The sequence below is a fragment of the Halyomorpha halys genome, unplaced genomic scaffold (genome assembly GCF_000696795.3).
Source record: "Halyomorpha halys isolate HHAL.00 unplaced genomic scaffold, Hhal_1.1 Scaffold25.1, whole genome shotgun sequence".
Classification (NCBI taxonomy): Eukaryota; Metazoa; Arthropoda; class Insecta; order Hemiptera; family Pentatomidae; genus Halyomorpha; species Halyomorpha halys.
Genome location: NW_027107314.1, coordinates 276,145 through 288,380, shown reverse-complemented (window position 1 = coordinate 288,380; position 12,236 = coordinate 276,145). Strand labels below are relative to the sequence as shown.

Sequence of the window (12,236 nt, the reverse complement as noted above, 5' to 3'; positions counted from 1 at the left end):
ATTTTGACTATTAATTATACATAGTTTTCATTAAAGTAATCAAAAATTGGGGTGAGATAACTGCCTTTTTATCTTCCCGGCTCTTGTACTATAATAAACATAGTGTTAGAACCACAAAAAGTGTTCATAGGTGTATGAAATGGTTTTTGTAACAATGAAGGAGCAAAAACAGTAAAATATCCATTTACACAGTGAGTTTTCTTGGATTTAAGATCGATTTATTAGGTTTTTAGGGTCCTAAATCAGTTACTTTAAATTAGATTTTTGATTGAGCATGCACATTTCAATTTAATGTTACTTTTGGTGTTTTAATGTTTATATTATTAGGTTTTCAGAGCTCCTGATTATATTTTTTGAATTGAATTTTCGATCAAACATGTACATTTCGATTTAATGGGGGATCTTTATTAAATTTTCGAGGACACTATTTGCGAATTCATTTTCACATTATCGATGTCATTTAGGTTATTGTACCAGTAAGTTTTTTTTTAAGAGGGAGCGTTAATTAGGTTTTAGGCTGATTATTTATTTTTTTAAATTGAATTTATGAATGTGGATTTCGATTTATTATTACTTTTGTAGTATTATTGGGCATATGCTTAGTTTATGAGGTTTTCAGGAGTCCTGATTCTATTTTTAGAATAGAATTTCCGAACGTCCACATGAATTTCAATTTACTGTTTAATTCTGTGATCGTTTTTTAAATTTTTGAGTGTTCTAATTCCATTTTTTACAAAATGATTTTTGATCGAGCATGGGCATTATTAATAACCAAAGCAATATTTTTCTCTTTATTATAATAACAAAATATGTGGAAATAAGACAGGAAATAACATTTAATAGGAAATGAAGTTATGTAAATTTTATTTTATTTATTTATTGTAATTTACAACTGTACAAAAAAAAAAAATACAATAAGTAAATTTGTGGAATGTTTCAAACACTTGAAAATCTTGGGAAGGATGGTCCCAACGGTGGTACTTCAAACATTAATTTAAATAAGAAGGTCCCGTGGCCATCTTCTTCCCAGACGCCTCGGAGGATTATCAGGGATTGTTTAGGATGAGCGAGATTAAGAAGTAATGGGTTAGGATGGGTAAGGAGTCTGGAATGAAAAGACGGATATCTATTTCGGGCGAAATCTGCAACGAAAGGGATGTTAAGGTCTTTGTGGATGAGTTTATTTGTGACGTAATGCATCAAGGATTTTGGTTTGTAAGACTATGGGAGGAATTTGATGGTTTGGTAGAGCCACAAAGCTCAATTCCATATATCCAGGTTGGTCTGATTAGCGTAGCATATAATAATTGTTTGTAGTGAATGGGAAGTTTAGAGCGTTTGTAATGTAGGTGTTGTACGAGTATCGATCGCAATCTACGAGCAGTTTCTTGTTGTTTCATTCTTGTATGGGGATTCCAAGTAAGTTTCTTGTCAAGATGGAGTCCTAAGTTATGAATCTGTGAACAGGAGTAAGATGAATATTTTAAAATAATACTGTAAGACAGAAGGGTAGACGTTTACGACGGAGAGTAAAGGTGATCTGGTGGGATTTGTTAGGATTTATTTTGATTCTCCCGTTCTGATACGATTTTTCGATGGGTGTTATGTGTGTCTGTAGAGTTTGTGGTTGTCGTTGAATACAGACAGTACACATGTGTCATCAGCGTATGTTGTTAGGACTATGTTAGGGTGGGTTGGGATATCAGTTGTATAAACAGAGAATGGGACCTAAGATACTACATTAAGGAACGCCGGTGGACTGAGAAAAGAGAGATAAGTAGGCTAGGTTATGATTCACTTTAAAGGTTCTATAAGAGAGGTAGGAGCGGATTAAAAGGAAATAAGTAGGGGGGAAGGGATTGGTGATGTTTAGCGCAGTCCTGGATGCCAAACTCGATCAAAAGCTTGTTCAACATCGAGGAAGATTCCCGTGCAGTACATGTGGAAGATATGACGTCAACCACTCGATGACACTGTTTTATGGTCGAATGGTATGTTCTAAATCCAAACTGGTCGTCAGGAATAACATGATATGAGTCAAGGATATGATAGAGGCGTTCTAATAAGATTTTGCCCATAATGGGCAGGAGAGAGAAATAGATACCCGTTTCGTTGCGAAAAGTGTGGTCTGCACTAGGACCAGTTGATGAGGTTGGTGTGGAGCCATTGTTGATAGTCCAGTTCATACTACTGGCAAGATCGTTTTGTACGCCATTGTGCCAGCCACACCACCCGTCTTCAAATGAACATCGCGCAAAAGCGGGAACTTTATCTGAAACAATTCAGTGTAACTATGAACTTTTTTAATTTTATTTATTTATCATTTAGAATGAAAACTAAGTTTACAGTATTTTTCTTACCACATTCTTGTTCTTCATCTTCTCCATTTTCACAGTCTTTTACTATATTACAAACTTTTGTACTATCGATGCAAGAAGAATCTGAGCATTGGAATTGTGATGATGAACAAATGTTGTGTGGTGGATCTGAAAAATTATTATCCAGATTTTAAAGTAAGGATAGGACAACTATAAATCTAGCACATGTAACCTTAATATCTGTACATTTTACTCCATTATTAAGTTAAATTATGCAAACGTATTTACACTAATTTACATACATGTTAATAGAGTAGAATATCGCCAAAAATAATTGTTCAAAGGAAGATTGGGATATTGAAAAATCACAGTAATCATTAACAATAATAACCAGGCAAGGCATAACTACCATGATCCTTATTCCTTGGTCCTTATTATGTAATTGTTTTGTAAAATTCTGAAATATTTGTACAAATCATAAATTGTTCGTGTTATATATACTTTGTTTACATTAAAAATCCATGTTTTAATTTTTTTGACTTTTTAGAGTCAATGATAAGCGAGTGTAATTATTACGTTGTACAGTAATCTGATGTTTTGAAAATAGTGCCAAGAAAGTAAAAATATGAAGTTTATAAATTTTTATCATATTGTCTTATTTAGTTGAATCGCCATGGGAGTTTAAATGCATTTACGTGCATTTTATAAATAAATAATATAGGTGAATACATTGAAAAATTATTTAAGGAATTTTATAAGTTTAAATGTTAAGATATATTTTTTTATTACATTGGTTATTAATTCTTAATTTGGGCAAGTTTAAAGTTAAAAAGAAAATGTGCTTGCTCGTTTGAAATGGCTATTATGTTATTTTTAACATATAGAGATATTTAAATTATTATAAACATACGATTATCTCAAAGAAAAACCTCATACCTAAAAAAAAAAATTATTACTTATTTAATGATATTTACACCTGTATTTACATAAAAATACATCCAGTATATTTGATGTAAAATTATAATTATATGATACAGGTGTGTAGAGAAACTACCCATTGGCAGCACTCCGATAAAAAAAAGTATATATATATTTGTTTTTTCTGGTACAAACTGTATTGTGGCGATGTTTCGAGTCTTTAAAGAAAAAAATTGATTTTTCTAAAAAGAATTTTCTTAACCAACAATTAAAAAATAAAAGATACAAAATAGAATTCATGATTAATAAATAAAAGCATTACTTACTATTGTTTTATAAATCGGTATATGATAAAATTGTAAGTAATCTTTATATTTATTAATCTTAATTTGTATTCTGCACATTTTAATGCTTAGTATTTAGCTAAAAATATATTTCTTTTTACAAAAAGCTTTCAATGTTGGATATGACTATGAGAACAACAGTCTAGAATCGTCACCACAATATCGTCGTTTTATTGTTGACCGAACCTCAAAAATATGTGTATTTAGCAGCGAAGAAAAAAATTATAAAAATCTAGCTCTATTTTTATTTTTCCTTTTAGGCGATGTTTATGATTTTTTCTTATGTTAAAGTTATTTGATTATTTTGACATGTTAACTGCATCTGACAAAATTTTTAAATATTTCATAAGGTAATACATACATGTAATGAAAAATAAAATTGTAAATTGATAGGTAAGTTCATTATTAATCTATTCCAGAAAATATTTGAATATAGGGGAAAGCATTAGTTATTTATGGAGGATTGACCGTGGGTATTAATAAATGGAGTATTTATAGCCCGGGTGCGGTCAAATCAAACTCAAATAGTAATATTTTGTACTATTTTTATTTGAGTATAAAAAACGTTTCGGCCCACGTTGCAGGGCTTCGTCAGTGCTAAAAAAGATACAAACAAAATAATCTCTCTATTTAGGCTCAAATAAAAGTAGTACATAATATTACTATTTTAGTTTAATTTTACCGCACCCGGGCTATAAATATTCCATTTATTAGTTATTTATATAAGAAATATAATTCCTTTTATAAACAAAAAACAATTTAAAATTTAAAACATACCATTTGACAACAAATTAAATGTTAAATTATACAATATATTTTCATATTGATCAGGATATTTCAATTGAAGTTCACTGATTTTTGAGATGACTTTATTATAATGATTATTTATAATTATTTTCTGCTTCATGACTTCACAACTTCATTTGAAATATTAAAAGTTTGGACATTATTTTATTTATTTGATCATGATCACTTTAAAAAAGAAAGAACTGACTTGATCTATTCTTCCAGTGTCTGTCACCGGTCAAAAATATAAAACAATGAAAGTTTTTTTTTTCTTTACATTTAGAAATAATTGCTAAATCATTTTTAAATCTTCAAAAACTTAATCAACTTTGTATTTGAAAAATAACGCGTTTTACAAGTTCTCATTTTACATTGTTTCAGACTCTTAACAAAAATTATTATAAAGTTTAAATATTTAAATTTACAAATTAAAAATATTCATTTCACACACAAATGATCAAATAAATATAATTTATCAACATAATGCATTAATATGCCATTTAAAACGTCTAATAATCCCGTATTTCAAAGGAATTATTTATAAATTATATAATTCTTAATTTAGACTTATGAAATAAATTATAACTTTTTACGTATAAAACATGCACATTTTTTTTTATCATCAAAATAATAATGTTTTCTCCAATCTGTTAATAATAATCAATTTTTTAAAATATTTATTATAATATTAACATTTAATTGATCAATTTCTAAAGTCTCTGTTTTGTTCATGGTAATAGCTGACACTTTTTGATTTTATCTGGCTAGAGACGTAAAATATGAGTACAGTATATCTTTTTTTTTTTTTTATTAATTTTGTTGTTGAGGATCAGTTGATGGTAAAACAACAATATTGAGCTGACGTTTCACAACTTCATTGTTCACATAGTCATGGCTTATAAGTGACCTAATATAGTCTGAATATAGTTTTATCAATACCTGATCATCAAGAAGGGGGAAAAAAATTATCATTGATATTAAAAATAAAGTTATCAATATCAATATATATATATAATCTAAATACATAATTCTTCATCCATAATAAATTCATACAGACCTGGCAAACAATTTTGCATCATGATATTATCCAGCGCCACATGCAAGGGATATTTATTACCGAGAGTAAACTCCAATATAATACTAAATTTCTGTTTGATCCCTCCAATTTTGATAGAATAATTCTGCCACCTGAAAATTAAATTTTAAAATCAGTTAACTGTAATAAAGAAACCAATTATGGAATTATTAAAGAGCCTTTTTGTATTTAACTGTTATAAAGGGCCAATCATTGTTTGGCATTACCTCTTTGATTACATAATACTTTAAATATATATTATTAGTTCTATTGACTTTAATAATGCCAAAGCAACCTATATAATATTGAGGGCGTAGTGCGTAAGTGAATTTACTGGAAAACATTTCGACGAGATAAAAAAAATTGTTTGATTATTCATAGTGAGCATGCTAAATCGGGGTGGATTTTGCCATTCTTTCAATTCAAAAGAGTTATTTAAATAATTATGATAAACGACAATTGTTTTCATTAGTATTTAACTCGGCTGTGAGGAGAGATATAAAATATTCAGGGAAAAGAGAGCGAAGCACAGGAAAAACGCCTGAATTGAAGTTCAGTCATCCGTAGTTTGACCTGTGCATATAAAAAACTTTGAATGGTACCTTTTATCATACTTACTTACTATTAAAAACGACTCAATTACTTCCACAAATTCTATTATTACATTCTCTGATTGTCTTTATTTGGCAGGAAGAGGGGTCTATTTGATAAAAATTACTATAGAAAAAATATAAAGTGGAATCAATCAATATTAATTAATGAAGATGGATTTTTCTTAATTTTTTTTTTTAAGTTATTTAAAATAATGTTTTTAAAGACTCTAATTTTTAATAGTAACCCACCCACAGACGAACAAAAAGTGATAGGGACTCCAACGATCGTTTTATGTTTAAACTCTGGTTAAAGAGATGATTAGGAATAGAAAAAAATACTAAATCAAAATCAAATTCAAAACTACATTTTAACATTTACAATAAATTTTAAATGCTTTAAACTAAACGTTAAAAATTCTAACTAAAATATATTCGTTTATTTTTTTTTATAGTTAAAAATGTTAACAGGTTATTTTGAAATTATTGCAATTCACGATTACCTTCTTCGTTGATGAGGACACATTCATAACAAATTTTTTTTTTTTTACTTTCACTAACCTATGTATGGAATATACAGTGACCGAAGAATGTATTTGCACACCATGATTTTGTTATTAAATTATGAATGTATGCAATAAAAAACCGATTACTTAAAAATAAAAAGTATATTTATAACGTAATAGCTATAAATAAAATTAAAATGAAAAACTTCTTTCTAAAAAAAAAAAACATCAAACGTACAAAAAATACTGAAAAAATTATTTGCACACCTTGCGCTTTATTATTATTTTTTTAAATTTAATATTTTGTATGAAGTCTGTTGCAATCTATTACCGCTTGTAAACGTCTCGGCATTGAGTGGGCGAGGTTTTTAATTGAATCCGTGTTAATTTGTTCTCATTCTTGCTGTAAAAGATTCTTGAGATGGTGTCTTCTGGTTATTTGGTGTTTTCGAACATTTTTATCTAAAATATGCCACAAATTTTCAATTATGTTTAAGTCAGGAGACTGTGGAATGATATGAAGTTTTTGGTGAATGCTAAATATTAACCACTCTTTAGTTTTGTTTGCTGCATATTTCGGATCATTACCATGCGTAAAAATACCGATCCTGAATTCTTGATTTGGCTGCACAGATTAGCAGGTTATGGCGTATAATCTTTTGCATTTATTCCTTCAATAGGCACGAGATTTCCTACACCGTTATAGGCCACACATCCTCAAACCATTATACTCCCACCTCCAAGTTTTACAGTAACTGAGTTCTGTTTTGCTTCCTCAATTCTTCATTTTTTCTTCTCTATATAATTTTTCTGCTGTTAATTCAAACAAATTAAATTTACTCTCATCAGAGAATAATACATTTTCCCAAAAACTGATGGGCTCGTTGATGTAATCCCTACCAAATAAAAGCCTTTTTTTTTGCGATTGGTTTCACTAATATAAGGATTCTTTCTCGTGACCCTGCTGTAAATTTCTTCAGAATTTAAAACATTTCTGATTGTTGTAGTGCCCACAAAGACCCCTGAAGTCGATTCCATATTATCTAGAACACCTGCACTAACTCCTGGATTTTTTTATCGTCCCAATTTTAATTTTTCTTTTCATCCTCTCATTTATTTTGTTTGGACGTCTTTTGTGCCGGTTATTTGCAGTTGTGCCTCTTTCTTCATATCTCTTAATTACGGTAGAAAAATTAATACCTAACAAATCCGGTATTTCACAATACGATTTTCTGTGAGTTCGAAATGATACAACTTTTTTGCAAATTGCGACACTTAGTTCACTTGTTTTTGGCATTAGGATAGGTTAAATTAAATCAAACTTAATAGATTAAAATCCCCCAATCCTGTAACAGCCTCTTCCAATCTCCAAACACACCTCACCCGGATTGAGCAATGGTGCAACCAATGGCAGATAAACGTCAATGAAACGAAATACACCCATGTGACTTTCATTCTTCGCCGCAGCTTCTGTCCACCTGTTACTCTTAATAATATTCCTGTACCCAGATTCGACACAGTGCGATACCTCGGATTCATTTTGGACAAAAGACCCACCTGGAACCAACATACTAGAATTAAAAGACAAGAACTCAAAGACGATTCAGCCAACTATACCGATTGATCAGCCGGACCTCTCATCTCTCACTAGAAAATAAACTACTAATTTATAAGACTATACTCCGACCTATCTGGACCTACGGACTTGAAGTTTGGGGAACAGCTAAACCGTCGAACAACAAACGTATCCAATCCTTTCTATCCAAAATCCTTAGAACCATAGTTAATGCACCTTATTACGTTTCCAACAGAACACTACACATGACCTACATATCCCTTTTGTCCTTGACCTCATACCAACCAAATTCTCAAAATTCCATATAACCCTTTCCAACCATCCTAATCCAACCTTGGTTCAAACCTTATCTAGTTCCACACATCTCTACAGCCCACCTAGAAGGTTGAAACGGCAGTGGTTAAGAGACTTATTAATATAAAAATGGACTATTGGAGTTCTGGTAATGGTCAGATTCTTCTCTCAAGTTGAGTGTTTGCGGCTTTAGCGCATTTGCTCAGCCTCCACTGACTAACTACCAGTGATGTGGTGAGAGGGATGCGCTGGGATCTTTTGAACTCTGCTTACCCCCCCTCCCCCACACACGTGGGGGATAGAGTTGGCTAAGGGATCCTCAGGTCGATTGTGTAAATATTGTATATTAGAGTGTAAATGTGACTAGAGACTATATTATTTTATAATTATGTTATTTTATTTATTTATTTTTCATACAGATAGTTTGATTATGTTCATTTTGTTTATTCTTCTGTTTGTATATATTTTAAGACAGTTTTTTTTTGTTTTGTTTTTTATTCATTTATTTTATTTATTTTATTTTATTTTATAATGTATGAGATCATTCATCACTATTACCTATCGCCCACTACTGCGTGGCAGATTGTAATAACTATCAATAAATAAAAAGTAGTAGTAAAATATGTAATAGATTAAAATATTTTATAATACTAATAGAAAAGGACAGGATTATATATACTCAAGCATACAAACAAGAGCTAGTAAAAAAGATAGTGTACAAATACTTGCTTCGGTCACTGTATAGTAAGGGAAAATATTATCTCAAAAAATTTAGAATTTGAGTTTTCGACTAATATACCCACATGTTTTGATGTATAATATAAATAGATGTTTTGATGTACAATATAAGTACATGTTTTGAGGTTCCCGAGTCCAAAAATACTATTCTAGCAAAAGGGTTTGGGTTTTTGAAAAGCCAAACTCAAAAACGAAAAGTCCTACGAGACTAAAATTACACATTTAAGGTGACTATGATATACCTGGGATGTGACTCCAATTTTTTCGCTATAATCGACCTACCGAATCAAAACTTCTATGCTAAAAACATTTTGCACACTTTTTTTTTCACAGTTGAATAAATTTCTGAAATTGTTACCTTAACTGTTACCTGAAACAGTTACCTATACCTTGAATAGTACCCAACACGTTATTTAAAAAAAACAGCAAATATTTTTCGACAGATAAAACAAAAAAAGGTACCGAAAGATAACCTCACTACTCAGATTAGGTCAGTACACGCTTAAATACTCGTAATTCCAGTTTTACAATGCCTAATTTTAAGTCGTTAACAGATTTATACCACGTTTTAATTCTTACAGAATTTAGAGTTGTTCGTTTGGGGGGGAAAAAAAAATGTAACGAAGCCGATAAAAATTGCTGTATATTGAACAAGGGGGGAGAGAGGGAATGAAGGGTGAAGGTGGAGGAACTGAGATTTCAGAGCTGGACAGAGGGAAGACAGATAGAGCTGGAGGAGGAAGAAACTTCAAGAAAACAATGAATGGATAGATGGCAACCAATCACATCCCACCTGAGATTTTCTCATCCTCCGAGTGGTATTCAAATATATTTTGTGGTTTTTCAGATAGCTCATTGATAGATTAAAACTAAATATATACTTTTTTCCTTTGTGTTATTTTGAAGATCATATTAGCCAATACCATTCCCTAATAGATTATATATTTCAATAGTAATATTATTATCAAAAGATAAATAATTAGTAAACTGGTAAACACGCTATAAATTTGGAAAGGTAATCCAATAGTAATAGTTTAAAGAACTCAAATAATCTGAACTAATGTAAATACATTTGGATAATTACCTTTAGTAATTATCCTGGCAATCCCATTAACAACAGGTATTAGTACAAAACAAAATGAAACTAAATGAAACATAAACTGCTATAACAAAGCTTTGGAGGAAAAAAGAGATGTATGAAAAGGGTTGTATTTAAAAGTTCAAGAGAGAAATTAATTGAACGAGAGCTTTCCCATTAAAAATCACAGATATTCCAGGTACAATTAAAATAAAAATCAACTAATCCATTTGTTTCCTTTCTATGAAATGAAATTTTTTTCAGTGGCTTTTAGGCCTTGTGAAGAGTTAGAGATTTTTCTAAATATTAATTTCTCGTAAAAACGTATCTAAACTCTCATAGATTTTTCATTTATGAATTGGATTGTATTGTACATCTTTAAAACTAGTCCCTAAAATGATAGATTAATTACATTCAGATATCTTTAAAAACAAATGATATCATTTTCCTAAACTGAACTTTGAAAAAAAAATGTATCATTACAATTATAGCACTTATTTCATAAATTAAAATATTATTATCCGTCTTATTAAAACATAATATTAATAACATTAAAATTCTTTTAATAATATATTAGTGAGAAAGGAAAAAAAAATTTTAATTCAAATATTACTTTTTATTAGATTACTTGTCTAATTTAAATAAAATCCCCTTTATCAAACTGTAAGTTAGTGGTATCATGATTCATTCATTTGCAATTAACATATTTTTTAGAAAATAAAATCTCAAAATCGAGGCGAGGACAGTCATATTGATGGTTGGATGTCATGTATACCTCGAAGCAAAACGAGCACCGATGATTATCTCTTACTCCAATTCTGTGAAGATGTGCTATAAACGTGGTAACTTATGCGATCACTTGAGCTGATGAGGGCAGCCCACTGCTTTCCTTCTGCAGACTCCTGATAGATTCGTTGCAGCTTATTTCTCAAAGACGCATTGATGAGGCTTTTAGCAGCAGCAAAACTAGTGGGTGCGTGAGGCATATGCACCTGTGATCCTTCGTTGGATAAGGCGACGGACCGTTCTTTTCCACGGATTCCAACGAGTGAAGGAAGGTATCCATTGCAGAGCCACCACAGTGAGAAGCTCCTCCAGTTGCCTTCCTCCAATACTTCATTAGATTTTGTCGGTCCGTTATTGCATAGGCTGACAATGGCAGCCTGTGAGTCACTAAGAGTAACTACCCTTGCAATATTTTCAGCTAATATCATCTCCAGAGCCAGTCATATAGCATGGATTTCCCTATCAAAGTTGCTGGCAAGGCAACCAACAGGTGAGGCTACACATCTCAACGCCAAATACGCCAGCTCCTCCATTTCCCCTTGCTCCAATGGCTGACCTATTATTGCATATATGCAGTCATTCATTCTCCGGAAATCGGATGTGCGAAGTTCCGAATGCAATGGTCTTGAGTTTGTTTGGTGGAGTATTGTGCTCGGAAACTGGCGATGATAAGGATAGCATAGTGCAGCGAGGAATAGGTCTTGCGCTGATGGGAACTGTTCGGGGTTGTGAAGGGACTGGGGCAATACTCTTCCTTCAAGGATTTAATTTTTGATAGGATTTGTTTGACCAATCGTCTTACAGCAGGTGTAGATTTTAGCCAGAATTCGATTTTACACGAATTCACGATTACACAAACAGCGGTATGCGTTCAATAAAGGCTAATGCTGCCAATTTTCGTCTATATTTTGGATATTCACTTTCCGTCTGGAGCTCCATTGCTGTAATAGGCACGACATAGCACCACCTGTGATTATTCTCAGTGGTTTTAAGGAACATCGAGATTTTTGACAGTCGAATCAAAAGTTCACTTCTGTACTCAATTGTAGGTCGCTCGTAGCAGCACTTATTGGGTGCCCTCCCCATCTGGTTCCTGTCAGTCTCTTCAGCAGGTCTAGCCTCATGATTCCCTTCGTTGCGTTATTATCAGTATGAGTTTTTTTTTTTAACCGGCTAACCAGCTTGATACCAAGATAGGTGGCACAGGCCTGGTGGGCTTTACATGGT

At 31.5% G+C, this 12,236-nt stretch overlaps 1 protein-coding gene across 1 annotated transcript in view; it reads right to left on the bottom strand.

Annotated features, from left to right (window-relative positions):
- The window catches only part of LOC106682777 (leukocyte tyrosine kinase receptor), a gene marked incomplete in the record, with an annotated part of 211,157 nt that overhangs the window by 31,240 nt on the left and 167,681 nt on the right, over positions 1-12,236 (bottom strand). The window contains 3 exon segments of the mRNA XM_067045603.1: positions 2,105-2,272; positions 2,361-2,486; positions 5,424-5,554. Of these exon segments, the coding sequence (XP_066901704.1) occupies positions 2,105-2,272; positions 2,361-2,486; positions 5,424-5,554 (425 nt within the window).